At 44.6% G+C, this 17,729-nt stretch overlaps 1 protein-coding gene across 2 annotated transcripts in view; it reads left to right on the top strand.

The window, feature by feature from the left end:
• LOC126092315 (cadherin-23-like) overlaps positions 1 to 17,729 on the top strand; it is a 517,289-nt gene that overhangs the window by 181,843 nt on the left and 317,717 nt on the right. For both annotated transcript variants that reach the window (XM_049907844.1, XM_049907845.1), the window contains exons 6-7: positions 12,752 to 12,886; positions 16,822 to 16,938. In XM_049907844.1, the coding sequence (XP_049763801.1) occupies positions 12,752 to 12,886; positions 16,822 to 16,938 (252 nt within the window). The remainder of the gene's footprint in view (positions 1 to 12,751; positions 12,887 to 16,821; positions 16,939 to 17,729) is intronic.

Genomic DNA, 17,729 nt, shown 5'->3' with positions numbered 1-17,729 from the left:
GTTGCCTTACACCTTCTAGAGCACGTTGGGTGGCACGGGATACATGCGGACGTGCATTGTCCTGTTGGAACAGCAAGTTCCCTTGCCGGTCTAGGAATGGTAGAACGATGGGTTCTATGACGGTTTGGATGTACCGTGCACTATTCAGTGTTCCCTCGACGATCACCAGTGGTGTACGGCCAGTGTAGGAGATCGCTCCCCACACCATGATGCCGGATGTTGGCCCTGTGTGTCTCGGTCGTATGCAGTCCTGATTTTGGCGCTCACCTGCACGGCGCCAAACACGCATACGACCATCATTGGCACCAAGGCAGAAGCGACTCTCATCGCTGAAGACGACACGTCTCCATTCGTCCCTCCATTCACGCCTGTCGCGACACCACTGGAGGCGGGCTGCACGATGTTGGGGCGTGAGCGGAAGACGGCCTAACGGTGTGCGGGACCGTAGCCCAGCTTCATGGAGACGGTTGCGAATGGTCCTCGCCGATACCCCAGGAGCAACAGTGTCCCTAATTTGCTGGGAAGTGGCGGTGCGGTCCCCTACGCCACTGCGTAGGATCCTACGGTCTTGGCGTGCATCCGTGCGTCGCTGCGGTCCGGTCCCAGGTCGACGGGCACGTGCACCTTCCGCCGACCACTGGCGACAACATCGATGTACTGTGGAGACCTCACGCCCCACGTGTTGAGCAATTCGGCGGTACGTCCACCCGGCCTCCCGCATGCCCACTATACGCCCTCGCTCAAAGTCCGTCAACTGCACATACGGTTCACGTCCACGCTGTCGCGGCGTGCTACCAGTGTTAAAGACTGCGATGGAGCTCCGTATGCCACGGCAAACTGGCTGACACTGACGGCGGCTGTGCACAAATGCTGCGCAGCTAGCGCCATTCGACGGCCAACACCGCGGTTCCTGGTGTGTCCGCTGTGCCGTGCGTGTGATCATTGCTTGTACAGCCCTCTCGCAGTGTCCGGAGCAAGTATGGTGGGTCTGACACACCGGTGTCAATGTGTTCTTTTTTCCATTTCCAGGAGTGTATTTCAATGGTCTGCTTTTTCCGATCTCTGCCTACTTCAACTAGCAGACAAGAATATGTTTAATGGCCCAAAACGTGATAAACGAGATACTCACTCACGCACACTACTTCATGCGTGCCACTTCTCCTTCCATAGACGCTTTCTGACTACATACAATGTTGTGTGTGGGAGTCAAATGAAAAGTTTAAAAGAGTAGTTAAAAACTGATATTTCGTGACATCGCTCAGTAGGTTGGCAGTACTATTACCAATTATGTTAGGAATGCTCTACAGGAGGCATCATACTACAGACGAGCGAAAAGCGGCCACAACGTCAGTTCAAAATGGCTGCCTCGCTTAAGATAATGCACCAAGTAAGAACTGCGTTTTGCAATACGTTTTTCTGAGCAGTGAAGGTACGAAACACATTGAAACCCGTAAACGAAAGAGGTTGAGGATTCTGATGCATGTTTATCACTGCAGCAAGAGAATGAGCGGAGCAGAAAGTTAGGAAATGGCGGGATGTCTGTGACAGACACTCAGCGCTCATGTCGGCACACCGCATTGTGACACCAGTCTGTTGCAGCAATTGAAGCTATTGTGATGGAAAATCGCCATGTAAAGGTGTATGGAATAGCCTCAAATCTGAACATTAGTCATGACTCAGGACATCACGTCATTCATGACGTGCTTAAGATTCTGAAAGTGCCTGCAAAATGAGTGCCACGGCAGCTCACTCCAGAGCTAAAAGAGCGACGCTTAGAGCTTTTGTAGCTCTTTGAAGAAAAAGGTGATGACTTCTTCGGGAGACGAAACCCGTGTACACTACCAGAAACCCTAAACAAAGAGAGCAAGCGAGCAACGGCGCCATCCCTCGTCACCAAAGTCCAAGAAGTTCCGGAAGCAGAAATCTGCAGGGAAGGTTTTGCTGATTCTCTGTTGCGATTAATTAAGCGTCATCTTGGAACACTGCACAAATAGGGCAAACACCAACATCAGAGTGTCATATTCCAGTATGTTAAAAAAATCAGTTTCCGCCTTCGGTAAGATAAAGTGACGAGGATTCTGAGTATAACTGTCATTCTGCAACATGACACTACTCGGCCTCATACTGCAACGCATGCAATAATCAATTACCTGCACTTCGGTGCTCTGCCGAATCCTCCCTACTCACCAGACCTCATACCGAGTGATTACCACAGATCTGGACAACTCAGAGAGGTGGCAGGAGGAAACGGATCTCGTTCTGATGAAGAAGTACAGCAAGTGGTCACAAGTGACTGCGCACACGACCAAAACAATTTTTTTCAGAGGATGCCATGCACTTGCTACTCGCTGAAGAACTGTGCTGAACGATAGGGAGACTATCCCGAAAAATGGTATGCTCCCACTTCTGTTCAGTAAAACAATTTTTAAAAAATGTTTATGGTTTTCACTTGAGTCCCACGCGCACAGTTGACTGTGACCAGAAACCAGTCAACTGGTCGCTACTGATTCAGATAGTCCTATTACCCATCTAGTCGAGTGACTCCGTACAGAACTTTCATAGGACCTCAAAGCATCTGTTAACGTTTTCAAACAAGTTAATAACCACTTCTTCAATAAAACGAATATTACTGTCTTTTTCTAATATTCCAGAAAGAACTGTATTTGCTATCCCGCAACACAAAAATCATAAATGAAAATTGTGTTTGCTTTAGTAGTGTGGTGGGGGCACTCTAATTGATTTTTGGTTTGTTGCTCGCTCAACGGCTTGGTTATCAGCGCCCATACAAATTCCCAAGCTTTGCACATTTCAGTCTCGCCAATGCCTCAAAGATGTGAGCAAGAACACAAATATCCAGTTCCCTGTCTGAGAAAACCCCCGACCAGGCCGGGAATCGAACTCGGGACCCCGTAATCCAGAGGCCCCAACGCTAACCACTAGACCACGAGCTTCGGATAGAATGGACGGGGGGAGGGGTGGGGGAGGTGGGTAGTGGAGGAGGGAGAGGAGTGCGGCTTTTGTATTGGGTAGCACAGGTAGACGGAATAATTTTGTATGGGGTTATTCGGCTGTTCAGTAGGCAACTGAAATCCCGCCCCCAAACACCAAACTACCTGCACCGCCTGGTCAAACGCGTGGCATTTCAGTTAGAAATGTGTTAAGACTGGTGAAAAATGAGTGCGATTTCGCGGATTGTCAATTTCTTCCATGCCACATTTAATACCGGATTCTAATTCAAATGAGCAAATAACAGACGAAGTTTGGAATTTTTTTTTTTTTTTAGGCAATGAAAGGACACGCAAAGGAATTGTTTGGGGATTATGACTGATTACACTTTAATCTTTATTTTAGGTTTTCAGTAAAAAGAAGAGAAAAACACTATGGCGCCCGTAATTACGGTTTGAACAAGTGCATGCGAGTTTGAAGTACTCGGACTGCGTGCAGTGCAGCCCCTCAGGAGTTATCTAAAATCAAAAATGGATAATGTCAGTCGATACTTATACATAACCACAATAAAATAATCTTTAACAAATTTCATATATTATAGGTATAAGTTCTCAAGAAAAGTGTTTACTTTTCGGAGGTCACAGCTAGAAGCTAACAGATTGAACCGCTTTTATTTCATGCTGCACGCAGTTTTGAAAAACCGTTTCTCGAGAAAAAAGCTGTTTATAGTTCAGGCAAAACTTTGGATGTACTATTAGTTCAATTTGCATAAAAGTTAAATGTTATTATACATTTTTTATGTCGCTGAACACAAATCTGAAGTTAGGTTCTCAAAATTCAGAATGGCTAATCTAATATGGCGGACCAAAAATTATGTTTTGAACGATTTTGACCAAACTTTCGCCATAAAAAGCTTTTTCGTTACTTAGGTTTAGTCTACAATTCCAGGACCGTATATCAACCCTTCCTCTAACTCTAATTGTTCCCGAAGAGCAATTTCCTCTTTCTTCGTGGCGAGAAAAACCGTTGTTCGTCAGCTTTTTCCGCGGATATGTTTGTGGTGTCACCGCCAGACACCAGACTTGCTAGGTGGTAGCCTTTAAATCGGCCACGGTCCGTTAGTATACGTCGGACCCGCGTGTCGCCACTATCAGTGATTGTAGACCGAGCGCCGCCACACGGCAGGTCTAGAGAGACTTCCTAACACTCGCCCCAGTTGGACAACCGACGTTGCTAGCGATGGTTCACTGACAAAATACGCTCTCATTTGCCGAGACGATAGTTAGCATAGCCTTCAGCTACGTCATTTGCTACGACATAGCAAGGCGCCATTACCAGTTACTATTGATGCTGTAAAACATGCACCGTCAAGAGCGACGTTCACCATTTATGGATTAAAGTTAAGTATTCCAGCAGCTACGTACGTTTTCTGCTAAAGTCTAATTTCCTTGACCTGTTCCAGACCTCACGCCAGCATGCGTGAGCTAAAACGCGTGCCTTTCGGCTTCCTCTCATAACTGGTGTTGGCTCTCCTGCCAACCCACAACAGTTTGCATGCATACTGCAGTATAATTTTGCGAACGCGCGTCATGCCACCACAAGTTTTCTACCTGATCCAGCCGCTTGTCACTGAGAGCGGCTCACGACGTCCGTGACACTGCTTCAAACAATGGGCTGTAGAAACGTTTGTAACGCACGGATTAAAAAAACCTTTTCGTCGCAACATTCTACATACATATAATGCTCAAAAAATGCAATTAAAGAAACATCGAATTCTCTACCACTTTGAATGAGAACCTGTCCTTAATCCAAATCAGAACGTATTCGTACTTTGCGTGATCAAATCTATCCGGACACCCCCCTGCAAAAGCGGAATTCACCACTAGACGTTACTAGAGGCGGACCCGCCGCTATAAAATGTGGCGGGGCTGTCGAGCTGTCGGTAGAGAAGCAAAACGGTACAATAGGTCGCTCCGGAGAGCTGAGCGTCTTCGATCGTGGACTAGTCACTTGATCTCAGCTGAGCAGTAAATCCGCGAGGGACATTTCGGCCCTTTTAAAGCTGCCCAAATCGACCGTTGGTGATGTGATTATGCAACGGAAACGCGAAAGAGTAACAACAGCTAAACCAAGACAAGCCGAACCTCATGTACTGACGGATAGGGAGCCTCGACCATTGGAGGGTGGTTGTATAAAATCGCACGAAATCAGCGGAAGAAATCGCTAGTGAGTTGCAAAGTGCCACCAGAAGTCTAGGTTGCACAGTGACTGCGCGTAGAGAGTTAAAAGAATGTGGTACAATGTTTAGGCAACTCTACGTAAGCCACACGTTTCTGTCGTTAATGCTAAGTGACGCTTGAGACGGCCAACTGCACAATAAGTAACTGAATCGAATGATTTGGAGTGATGCAGGCCTATGGAATGGTTTGACGTTAGGAAATGCCTGGGGAATGTTACCTGCCATCAGGTGTAGTGCTAGTGCGAAGAGTGCAGTACCGAGGAGGTGGTTTTACGATATAGATTGGTTTTTCGTGGTTAGGGTGTGGTTACCTTACTGTGCACAAGAAAACGCTAAATGCGCAAGAATATGAACCTATTTTACAGCGTTGTACACTAGTACAGTAGAAGAACAGTTTGGAGGCGATGATTGGTCCGTGCCAGCATGACAGTTCACTCTATCATATAACATAAATCTGTGTCGCAATGGTCTGTAGACAATAACACACCTTATAACATTCCTTTTTCTCTACTGCTATACCATAACCTCGAAGCTGGAGGCAGTTTGCAAAGCCGGAAGGAGTGGCCGAGCGGTTCTAGGCGCTACAGTCTGGAACCGCGCGACCGCTACGGTCGCAGGTTCGAATCCTGCCTCGGGCATGGATGTGTGTTATGTCCTTAGGTTAGTTAGGTTTAAGTAGTTCTAAGTTCTAGGAGACTGATGACTTCAGTAGTTAAGTCCCATAGTGCTCAGAGCCATTTGAACCATTTTTGAACCAGTTTGCAAAACAGAATTATTTTGTTAGAGTAATTATGGTATAAAGCAACAGAGCAGTGTTACCCTCTGAGAGGAATTTTGTTATGTTGACCGTATTGTACCTAATGGAAGTGGCTTATCGGAAGTGAAAGTCAGAATTACGTATACATTTAAACAGTAACAAATAATATTTTACTTAGCTATACTGTTTAGAGAGTAAAGAAAACGGTCGCCAGCCTAATTAAGCAAGAGAATGATTAACATTCTTGTTTAAGAAATTAGATATGAGTAACTTTAACGAATAACACAACCTATAATTTACCACACGCGAGTGCAATAAACTCTGACACCTGCCTATGTTAACGTTAAGGTTGGAACTAACAACTACAGCAGCACAAACTATTTGCAAAAATTTAACAGATGCCGAAACACAGTATTACTTCCAAGGCTTATTCAAACTGAATGGTCTTTATAACATTACTATTAATATTCACTGCAGAATCATTAGTTGGACACAGGTTAAGTATTATTTTTCAAAACTTTCCTAGTTGACGTAGAAATATAAATGTTGTTCACTGCAAAATTATGAGCTGGTAATAGGTTGAGTCTCTCTCAGTTAAATACTTTACTATTTAAAATGAGAGTTAATTGGAATTCACTAACAGGTTATTTCTCACTGTCTTTTGAATAAAGATATTATTGTTTTCATAAATAGTGGTAAAGGATAACTTGTGGATCTTATTACACTATTAATATGCACTTTCAATACCCGAAAGAAACAAGTGCTTAGGAAGCCAATATAACTTTCCACAAATGCAATTCACGACTTTTGCTGCAGTGAGACACTATGTTGACAAATTTACAAGAAACTGGATCACCTTTTAATATTTACTACAGGCAGCGCACTATGATCATTATCTAAGCAAAACTTTATAAGCCTCAGTTTTAAGAACTTTTAATTTTTCATTTTTTTTCCCACAAAATAGGACACTCGGTAATCATAATTTAAATGGAGAGGAACCTGAAAGGTATTGTGATAGGGAAAAATCGAGTTAGGTACATAAATTCAGTTATAAGTTACTTTATATTCGTGCACACTAAATCACCAAATAAGCTGATCCTTCACTGTACATTATTATAGTACTCCTTTACAGTGATTGCGCAATGTGGTGGCAACTGCATGTTGGTAGGCGAATTTGCAGACAGCATTGCTGGACTCTGGCCCTTCTTGGTGGCGACGATGAATACCAATTCCAGAATCGTTCCAGATATTTATCCATCCATCCGAGGCATTGGACAGTGGCAGCTCTCTCAGAACCAGCACACTACACAACTTTTACATGGCAGTGCACAGTTTGGTAGCTCGTCCCCGACTGACTCTTGTTCCACCTTTTCTACCTAGGCCAACCACAATTTGCGCGCGATACACAGTTCCGTTCCCGATGGGAACCACAACAACTTTTACATACGAAATAAGTAAGAACCCTAAGTGAGGATCAGCAGTTTACATAACAGCAAACAAACATTTTAAATAAAACAGAACACTTGCACATATTGACATTTCTACCAAAAATTATTCACACAAAATTACAATTATATACAGTACGTTTTGTTCCCTCCAAATGGGACAAAGAATTTAAATGACAGATATACTACATTGCATAGAATCAAGCCACGACATCAAAGTTTTAAACAAAGAAAGAAGTATACAATTTTGTGTTATTGATTCAATCCAACAACATTTACAGAAGCTCAATGATGTAACATTGAATGAAACAAAAGCAAAATAAATCCGTACAGCATTAGATCTATGGTGTTACAACCTGAAATACACTCATGCTCATAAATTAAGGATAACTGCAGAATGTGGTGCCACACAACTTGGCACTACACAAAACTGGCGCTAATAGCTTAGGCACATAGGGAACACACACGACACAGTCTACGGTACTGCTGATAAGTTGAGAAAACCGCCCCGAAACACGTGTGCTACAAAACTCCACTGTTTCCTGCGAATTATCCCGACATCAATATGGGTTATTATCATCATGCACACATACATAGGCCGCACAACGGGTTGGCATACTCTGGATCTGGTGGTCGAGCAGCTACTGGGGTATAGCCTCCCATTTTTCACCAGTGCCTGTCGGAGCTCCTGAAGTGTCCTAGGGATTTGAAGACGTGCAGTGCTACGTCGACCGAGAGCATCCCAGATGTGCTCGATGGGTTTAGGTCTGGAGAACAGGCAGCCCACACTCCATTCGCCTGGTATCTTCTGTTTCAAGGTACTCCTCCACAATGGCAGGTCGGTGGGGCTGTGCGTTATCATCGATCAGGAGGAAGGTGGGGAATCACTGCACCCCTAAAAAGGCGTCCCGATACACCTGAGCTGTTACAGTTCCTCTGTCAAAGACAAGCCGGGGTGTATGTGCACCAATCATAATCCCACCTCACACCATCAAACCACGAGCTTCATACAAGTCCCTTTCAAGGACATTAAGGGTTTGGTATCTGGTTCCTGGTTCACGCCAGATGAAAACCTGGCGAGAATCACTGTTCACATTATACCTGGACTCGTCCGTGAACATAACCTGGGATAAGTCGGTCTTCTTGTGGTGTTGTGCACTGTGGACTTCCCGTACTGTAGCACCTGGACACGTTTCCTGTCTACTGGAATCGTTGCCATAATCGTGAGATCACACCTTGTGGCACATGGAGGGCCCGTGCTACGACCTACTGTGTTTGACCAGCAAACCGGCACCAGACCGTTATTTAACCATGTATCAGCATTATCCTTAATTTATGAGCATGAGAGAAGATTATCCTGTCTGGAGTCCCGACCTGAACCAAATGGAACACGTCTAGGATGGGTTAGAATGTCGACTTCGCTCCAGAACCCAGCGTCCAACATGACATCCTTTTCTGGTTTTGGCCCTTGAAGAAGACTGTGCTGCCATTCTTCCACAAACATTCAGATGCCTGCCTGGAAGTCTCTGAGGCATACAGCCGGATTGATTGATGATTGTAGAACGAATTTTCGACGACTTAAGGTGCCATCATCATCAGGTTACTCCTGCTGACTGACATTCTGGTCCAGTAGTTGCGATTTATATACCGGTCGTTACCCCCCTCTACTGACCTCGTATATGGACTGCGCTATGCACCGGCCGCGGTGGTGGGGGTAGCTCACGCTCGGGAGTAGAATGGTGGTCCTCAGTCTGTGCTCCACCTTCGTCCTGCTCGGTCTTCCGTTTCCGCTTCGTCTGGAGAATTTTCAGCGCTGGAGCTCACGCTTGACTAAGCTGAAGTCCGCTGTCATGATGATGAAGTTCTCATGTAGCAGGATTTCGATGGCCTCCTTGTATACGCTGTCCCAATACTGAGATGGGTTGCGCAGAATTTTTGTATCTTCGTACTTCACTGTCTGGTCGGTTTGAAGGTAGTGTTCGGCAACTGCCCGATTTTATGGGCTGCTGGAGGTCGGTGTGCCGTTTGTGTTCCGTGCAGCTTTCTTCAGTTGTGCGAATGGTTTGCCCGACGTGTGCATTCCCCCACTCGCATGGTATGTAATACATTCCAAGTTCAGCCAGCCGTTGTGACCGAGAGGTTCTAGGCGCTTCAGTCCGGAACCGCGCTGCTGCTACTGTCGCAGGTTCGGATCCTGCCTCGGACATGGATGTGTGTGATGTCCTTAGGTTAGTTAGGTTTAAGTAGTTCTAAGTCTAGGGAACTGATGACCTCAGATGTTAAGTCCCATATTGAAACTTCCTGGCAGATTAAAACCGTGTGCCGGACCGAGACTCGAACTCGGGACCTTTGCCTTTCGCGGGCAAGTGCTCTACCAACTGAGCTACACAAGCACGACTCACGCCCCGTCCACACAGCTTCACTTCTGCCAGTATCTTGTCTTCTCGCTGTGAGGACGGGGCGTGAGTCATGCTTGGGTAGCTCTGTTGGTAGAGCACTAGCCCGCGAAAGAAAAAGGTCCCGAGTTCGAGTCTCGGTCCTGCACACAGTTTTAATCTGACAGGAAGTTTCATAACAGCGCACACTCCGCTGCAGAGCGAAAATCTCATTCTGAAAACATCCCCCAGACTGTGGATAAGCCATGACTCCACAACATCCTTTCTTTCAGGAATGCTAGTTCTGCAGTTTCGAGGAGAGCTTCTGTAAAGTTTGGAAGGTAGGAGACGAGCTACTGGCAGAAGTGAAGCTGTGAGGACGGGGCGTGAGTCGCGCTTGGGTAGCTCAGTTGGTAGAGCACTTGCCCGCAAAAGGCAAAGGTGCCGAGTTCGAGTCTCGGTCCGGCACACAGTTTTAATCTGCCAGGAAGTTTCATATCAGCACACACTCCGCTGCAGAGTGAAAATCTCATTCGAGTACCATACTGCTTAGAGCCATTTGAACCATTCCAAGTTCGGCATTCCAGATTTCGGTGTCCCAGGTCCTCTTTTATAGTCTCTAAAAGCGAATCGGTTTTTGCTGGCGGGTGGTACACACATTTGATACTGTTTCGTCATAAAAATCTACCGATGTTTTCAGATACGTTGTCCTCGTATGGAAAACAGGCTATCTTTTTCGGTTGGTCTTCATCGGTTGGTCTTTTGCTTGAAGGCACGTAGAATTTGGTGATCGCTGCAGCCGTTTTTCTGGAACACGTCCCTGAGGTGGTGCAGTTCCGGTTATAGGGTTTCTTCCGAAGTTACACCAGATCTGTGCACCAGTGTGTTTAGCAGTCCTTTCCTTTCTAACGGCTGATGACAGCTATAGGCGTGAAGGTACTGTTCCGTGTGCGTTTTCGCCCATTAGATGCGGTGTCCCTTTGTTTTGTCCGGCTTTTTCCGCACCAGCTGACAGGTTTGATCCACCTCCGTGGTAAACGGAATTTGGTTGTGAATATATTTCAGGTGTTGCAAGGTCAAATGACTAATGTATCTTCTACATCTCTGTCGGTTTTAATGGTGCTGACTCTAGGGCCTTATCCTCAAAGTCTTCGTGTACATATTGGCCACCACAGTTGACGGAGGATACCAACAGACAAACCACCAATCTGTTTATAGTAATGTCCGTTAAAAAAAAATATCTGAACGTGAGGGAAAAATTGGAAAGTTTGGTGAATGAGGGTCCAAATTTCTATTCAGTAAGTTCCAGCGACTCCTTGAGTGGAACTATGGTAAAAAGTGACACTATGTCGGACCTGACTATTAGGTCTGGGGTTGTCAGTCTGAGTTCCGTAGACTTTTCACAAACTGAGCCGAGTTCTTGATGTGGCGTTCACATTTTCCAACCATTGGACTCAAAACTACGTCAAGTGTTTCGCAAGCTGGTACTCACTGTTGTCTCAGACGTGTGCCCTCTTTGTGTGCCGTCGATAATACGTTCTACAACGATCAATAAACCCGGCTGCAAGCTCGAAACACTTTCAAGCAGCATATTCGCCGGAAAAGAAACCTACTATCACACATTCAGACACTTCACTGAAAGCGTCGCCACCAGAGCTGAAGCCGTCATAAAGGCGATTGTTGGTCATGAGCTCTTGATGCTGTTTGATGATTTTTAGGCAACTTTTTTCGTTATGGAGATACTGCGGGAAACACACAATATGTCTGAGGACTCAGAGCGTCTGACAGCTTAGGGACTCGTACCGTAATGGCAAAGTCAGGCGACTGCCATGGGCGTCTTTTTCTAAAGATGTTGCAAGTAACTTCCTTGGCATTAAGTGTAGGCGCAAAATAGTCGATACGATTGTTTCAGACTTTCATTTTAAGGCTGACTGATCTGGTAAGTGTTGTATTCGAAGTAACTATAAGATCATTTGCTTGTTTGTTACACTGCTTCTGTTCTCTTGGATTTGCTAAGCAAGTATAGGCGTCCACAAGGAATGGTGAGGGGGAGTTGGGACGGGAGGGTGGCGCTTGCCCCTCACCCATGGAGTCTGGAGTACAGTGCTCTTATTCAAATACTGAGTGGATAACCATAAACCCTCTGGATTTCTTGTCTCATCTACAAGTTTTAGTTATTATGTCATGAAACTGACCAACTTATTGATATAATAAATGGGAATTTCTAAAGTTTGGCCACCCCACGGAATTATTTCTACGAACGCCCAACTAAACAAACATGCTTTGTTAGAGTTACAGTACATTATTTTTAAAATTGAAATACTGACTTTTCCATGACAGTGAATCACAATTTTTTGTATCTTTTTTTTTTAATGCACTTATTCATAACGATGTTTTAAATTGAGATGAATAGCTTAATGGTTTCAGCTGATTTCATTTTTAAATGTCATCAGTTGATGAAATCAAATTGTATATTAGTATTTTATAAAATTAATTAATAAACCATAACTACTGTGTTATAAGCTTTTAACTCCAAAATACACAGCAGTTCTGAAAATGCTATATTTATTTTTAAATGAACACACCGCTATTTGACTGCATTGTTCTTTATTTAAGTACGACCCAGGTTTTGGCCTTTTATGTCATTGTCAAGTGACTGAGTTTATGTCATAGAAACATATTTCAGGACATAATGACATAAACTGAGTCACTTGAAAATGGCATAAAAGGCCTAAACCTGGGTCGTAATTAAATAAAGACAAACTCAGTCAAATGGAGGTGTGTTCATTTAACAATTATTGTATGACTGTTCCTAAGCCACATCAAAAACTGTTGCTGTATTTAAGGTCAGTTGTCACAAAATATCCCCTGTTATGGGCCACACCACATTTTGCTTGTAGAGGTCTAGAGATGCTGATTACAGACATGATGACAACATCGTGTAGCACTCTATAATTGACTTTTATGTTACAAATTATTTATTTTCCAGACCGCTACGGCATTCGAAGTGAGACAAGAGGGAAGTCCGAAAAATGGGAAAACTGAACAGGAATACTTATTGTATCTTGTGAAAGGCTTGGACTACGAGGAGTATGCAGTACATGTTCTCAACATACGAGCAAACGTAAGTACCCAATAGATAAGAGTGTAACCATTGCTCGGTTAGGAAGGACAAACTCCCAAACCTTCCCCTAGGGAAAGAACGCACACCTAACTCGCGTCGCGCGCGCGCGCGCGCGCACACACACACATATATATATATATATATATATATATATATATATATATATATGGACATATCGTTTCATTATCGCTTTGAAGAAAATCAAATGCACTGGATACTGAAAGAGAGTAGTAAATTGATCCACGGAGAGTTCTCATGAAAATTCAAAACTGTTTAGCCGTTCGTGTCAGTTCTGGTCGCAATTGAAATCACCAGATGCTTTAGCGTTCAAAAAGCTTCCAGTATCATTGTACCTTCAACTATGAAATTTTTTTCCCATATTACCCGTCAGTGTAAAAATTACTAAAATGCGGAAACAGAAAGTAGTAGCACGTAGTTGAATATTACCTGCCGGAAACACTGGAAGCAAAATATGCGCAAATCCCACTTAGAGTTCTATTCCCTAAGAAATTGTGGTTCGCTTTCTCCACCCGCATCCCTCCCACGAAAATAAAATGTCTCCGCCTCCCCCAATCCACACCACATTTACGTTGTACGTTCTTGCCTCTGTAGAACTATTTCACTTAGACTGAAAAGTAATGCCTCCACCTTCGTAACTCTTCAACAGCCGGAAGCTTTGGCATGCGTCAGCTACTGGCTTGTTCCGTAGCCTCTTCTCTACAGCTCCAGCTGGTGGGAAGCCTTAGCATGGAACGGTTGTGTTGTTACAGTGTGAAGTGTGGAAACCTGCGCAAAGGTCGGTCAATGCGATTTAAGCAACGTGCAGTCACTGATTTCTTGACAGGAGAAGGTGTCACCTCAAAGGAGATTCATCAGAGAATGAAAGCAGTTTATGGTGATAGTGTTGATGTGGGTTCTGTGTATCGTTGAGCGAGTAAGTTTAAATATGTTGAGGTGGTAACATCTGACCTGCGTGACAAACAAAGAGTAGGACGTTCTGTGACAACAACCACCGAGTCTCACAAGCAAAATGTTGACAGACTGATTCAGGACGATCGTCGTATCACTCAGAGAGAAACTGCAAAGGCATTTCACAAGAACGTGTGGGTCACATTATTGCTTTGCTTGGCTATCGGAAGATCTGTGCACGATGGGTACCCCGGATGCTGACTCCTGAAATGAAAGCGCACAGACTTGAAATTTCCTAGGAACTCCTCTCGCAGTTAGGAGAATGGGGGTGACACCTTTCTCCATACAGTTGTGACAGGAGACAAAACGTGGATGCACCATTACGATCCGGAGACGAAACGTCAGCCTATGGAATATCGACACAAAGACTCGCCCCAGAAAAAGAAGTTCAAGACGCAGCCCTCAGCTAGAAAAATCATGGCCACAGTGTTCTGGGACGCAGATGGTGTTATCCATGTTGATTCAGAGCGATACATCGCAACGCTGCGAACTCTGAAACGACGGCTAACAAGGGTCCGGAAGGAAAACGGAAATGTTTTCCTGCAGTATGATAATGCCAGACCACACACTTCACGTGCCACCACAGCAGAACTCCGGAGACTAAATCTCACCAACGTACGGCGTCCTCCATACAGTGCAGATTTAGCACCGTCTGACTTCCATCTTTTCCCGATAATGAAAGACGATCAGTATGCTTCCGATGAAGACGTCGAGAGAACTGTGAGACTGTGGTTGCGGAAACAGAGTGTTGACTTCTTCCGTGATGGCTTCAGGAAACTTGTTCATCGTTGGCTGAAATGTATCCAGTTGGCTGGTGATTATGTAGAAAAGTGAATATTGGTAATTAAAGATCACATTCTAAGGATTATTTCTGCGTTTGATTTATTAAAATATTCCTATCCAAACCCAATTAACGAAGGTGGAGGCATTACTTTTCATTCAACTCTCGTATTTTCAAAAATGTCTCTAAGCACTATGGGACTTAACATCTGAGGTCTTCAGTCTCGTATTTTCAGGAGATGGAAAGATTCTAGCAAAAGTAAGATTAACCATTTGCAAGCGGTTAACACAATTGTGCTGAAATCGATTAGAAATGCACATTGGAATATTGTTCACGAACGAGTTGTCAGAGGGAAAGAGCTGATAGTGGAGTTACATGATACTGCTTACACAGCAAACAATGTAGAGGATTTCTTTGAATCTGGTTTGCACATGGCAAAGAGGGCTTTGAGCCATAATACTGTGGGACCAAAGATAATAAATATACGGGCAGCGTTTGCACAAATTAGGCAAAAGCTTTGCCGAAGTGGAGACACCGGTTCCCGTCAGATCACCGAAGTTAAGCGCCGTCGGGCGTGGCCGGCACTTGGGTGGGTGACCATCCGGGCCGCCATGCGCTGTTGCCATTTTTCGGGGTGCACTCAGCCTCGTGATGCCACCTGAGGAGCTACTCGATCGATTAGTAGCGGCTCCGGTCAAAGAAAACCATCATAACGACCGGGAGAGCGGTTGCTGACCACACGCCCCTTCTATCCGCATCCTCAGCAAAGGATGACACGGCGGTCGGATGGTCCCGATGGGCCACTTGTGGCCTGAAGACGGAGTGCTGCTGCTGCTGTTTGCATAAATTGCGACACCAGTAAGAATGCATATGCCAAACATGAACTTTTGCATAAATCAGGTGTACGATAAAAGACGACGGTCAGTATTACACAACTGTACGCAAATTTTACCAAACGTAGAATAGTTCGACTCGCCTGTGCGCTATTATTAAATCCTCTGTTTGTTATGGCATACATAGAAAAACAGTGTGAGGGAATATTCCCAGGAAGAGCTCCTTCCACATCACTTTTGTCCAGGTGTACGGATACCTGCAGTTTATGTTGGAGAACCGCAGAAAAGAAATTTCCGACGCAGCATATACACTGCTTGACACAAAAAGTGAGCACGCAGAATGGAAGGAGGAAAGGAAATGAAACTTCAAGTGTTGAGAGCGTATTTGATGCTATTTCAGTGACTACAACTTCGAAATAAGTTTACAAGGAACTTCGCAGTATGATACCACTTACTGGCATGACGTCACAGCTCCTCTGACCTGTATGCATGCACAGAGCCTGTCGGTAAGAGTTCTGTAGAGAGAGGTGCCACGTGTGGGCGAGCGTTGTTCTGCTGGAAAATAGCACCATGATAGGGTTGAACGAGAGGCAATACATCCAGTGCCCATGACGTACTGTCCTGTACCATTACCAGCTGCGACCTGAAGTCATACCCGATGACTCACCACACCCTGAAGCCACCCTGACTTCACTGTTCCTCTCCAAAATATTGGAGGAGTAAGAACCGTCCTCACGTGTCCCCCGCCGGAATGAGAGGAGTGGTCAGTAGAAGTGTGGTTGCGGTCAGCAGAGGCCAGTGACTTCGAAAGTGGACTAATCATCGGATTCTGTCTGAGTAGCAAAACAGATAAATCGAGACCACCGCTACCTTCCCTGGTTTCAATTCATGAGATATTCTGGGCTTTCATTCCTCCACCGACATTCAAACGCGTCACTGAAATAATTGTCCCCAACACTCCCCAAGTCATCGCAAAGCGAAGGGTGGACCTACACCATAATAATGTTCACTTATTGGGTTCTGGGTACGTTTGATGAGATAGTGTATTTTAAGTTATTTTTTACGTATAATATATCTCAGTTTTTCGACATAGTGTGTGCCTAAATTACATATAACTGATGTCGTTTACTTTCATACATCACTGTTGTCCGACTTTTACAATGAAGTTAGGAGGTAAATATTTAGTTGACAATAACGCAGGAATGGTGTTTGTTGACATACAACTCAGTCCCCTTTACATAAAGTAAGAACGATGGCATTTGTGGAAGAATGCAGTTAACTGCAGCGTTTGCGTTCAGTAGACTAGAGAGTCTCTTCCGTAAGAAAACTGAGCTGGTCATTGTTTTTTCCAGGATGGAGTCAATGAAACGACGATATCGTATGTTGTGGACGTGATCGACCTCCCTGATACACCGCCAGTGTGGGATAGTTTTCTGCCGTCTATGAGCATCAATGAGAAAGACCCTCAAGTAAGTAAATCATTAGATTTAGTAATTAGCTGTATCTTTCCACCTGATCTATTTGCCCTCACATGATCCTATTTTCATCACGACCAATTAGTCACTGTTTACTTTCACACATCGTTCTGGAAATGGGGAGCCGCTCTCAGTGTCAAATTGCATAATGGAATTGAGTAATATAATTATCACGATTTGAAGTTTTGACGTGTAAGAATAAGGTTAGTGCATAAGTTCGTAGGGTTTTTCCATAGATTTAATAACACAACAGAGACTTAAGTCATCAATAATATATTCTCCTTGACTATTTACAACAGTCTGCCAACGCTTGTGTAACTCTTCCATTCCGCAACTGTATAAAACACGTGGTTTTGAGACGAATAACTCGCCGAGCTATGTTCGGTGCGCAAATTCATCCGTAAAAGTAAGTTCCTTGAAGGTTCTTCGATTGAGTGCGGAAAGGGTGAAAATCTGAGGGTGCAAGACCAGGTGACTAAGGTGGGTGCAGAACGACTTCCCAACTCCTATGCAGTGTTTTTTGTTATCCTAGCAGGATAAGGGCCGGCGTTATCGTGAACTAGCATAATGTTGACTGGAATACTCTCTTTCAAATTCTGAAGGTGACAGGGGTAAAATACAGGGAGTGAAAGGATATTTACAATTTGTACAGAAACCAGATGGCAGTTATAAGAGTCGAGGGGCATGAAAGGGAAGCTGTGGTTGGGAAGGGAGTCAGACAGGGTTGTAGCCTCTCTCCGATGTTACTCAATCTGTATATTGAGCAAGCAGTAAAGGAAACAAAA

The sequence above is a fragment of the Schistocerca cancellata genome, chromosome 7, assembly GCF_023864275.1.
Source record: "Schistocerca cancellata isolate TAMUIC-IGC-003103 chromosome 7, iqSchCanc2.1, whole genome shotgun sequence".
NCBI lineage: Eukaryota > Metazoa > Arthropoda > Insecta > Orthoptera > Acrididae > Schistocerca > Schistocerca cancellata.
The sequence above is the reverse complement of the archived record's forward strand: the minus strand, read 5'-3'. Positions and strand labels throughout refer to the sequence as shown.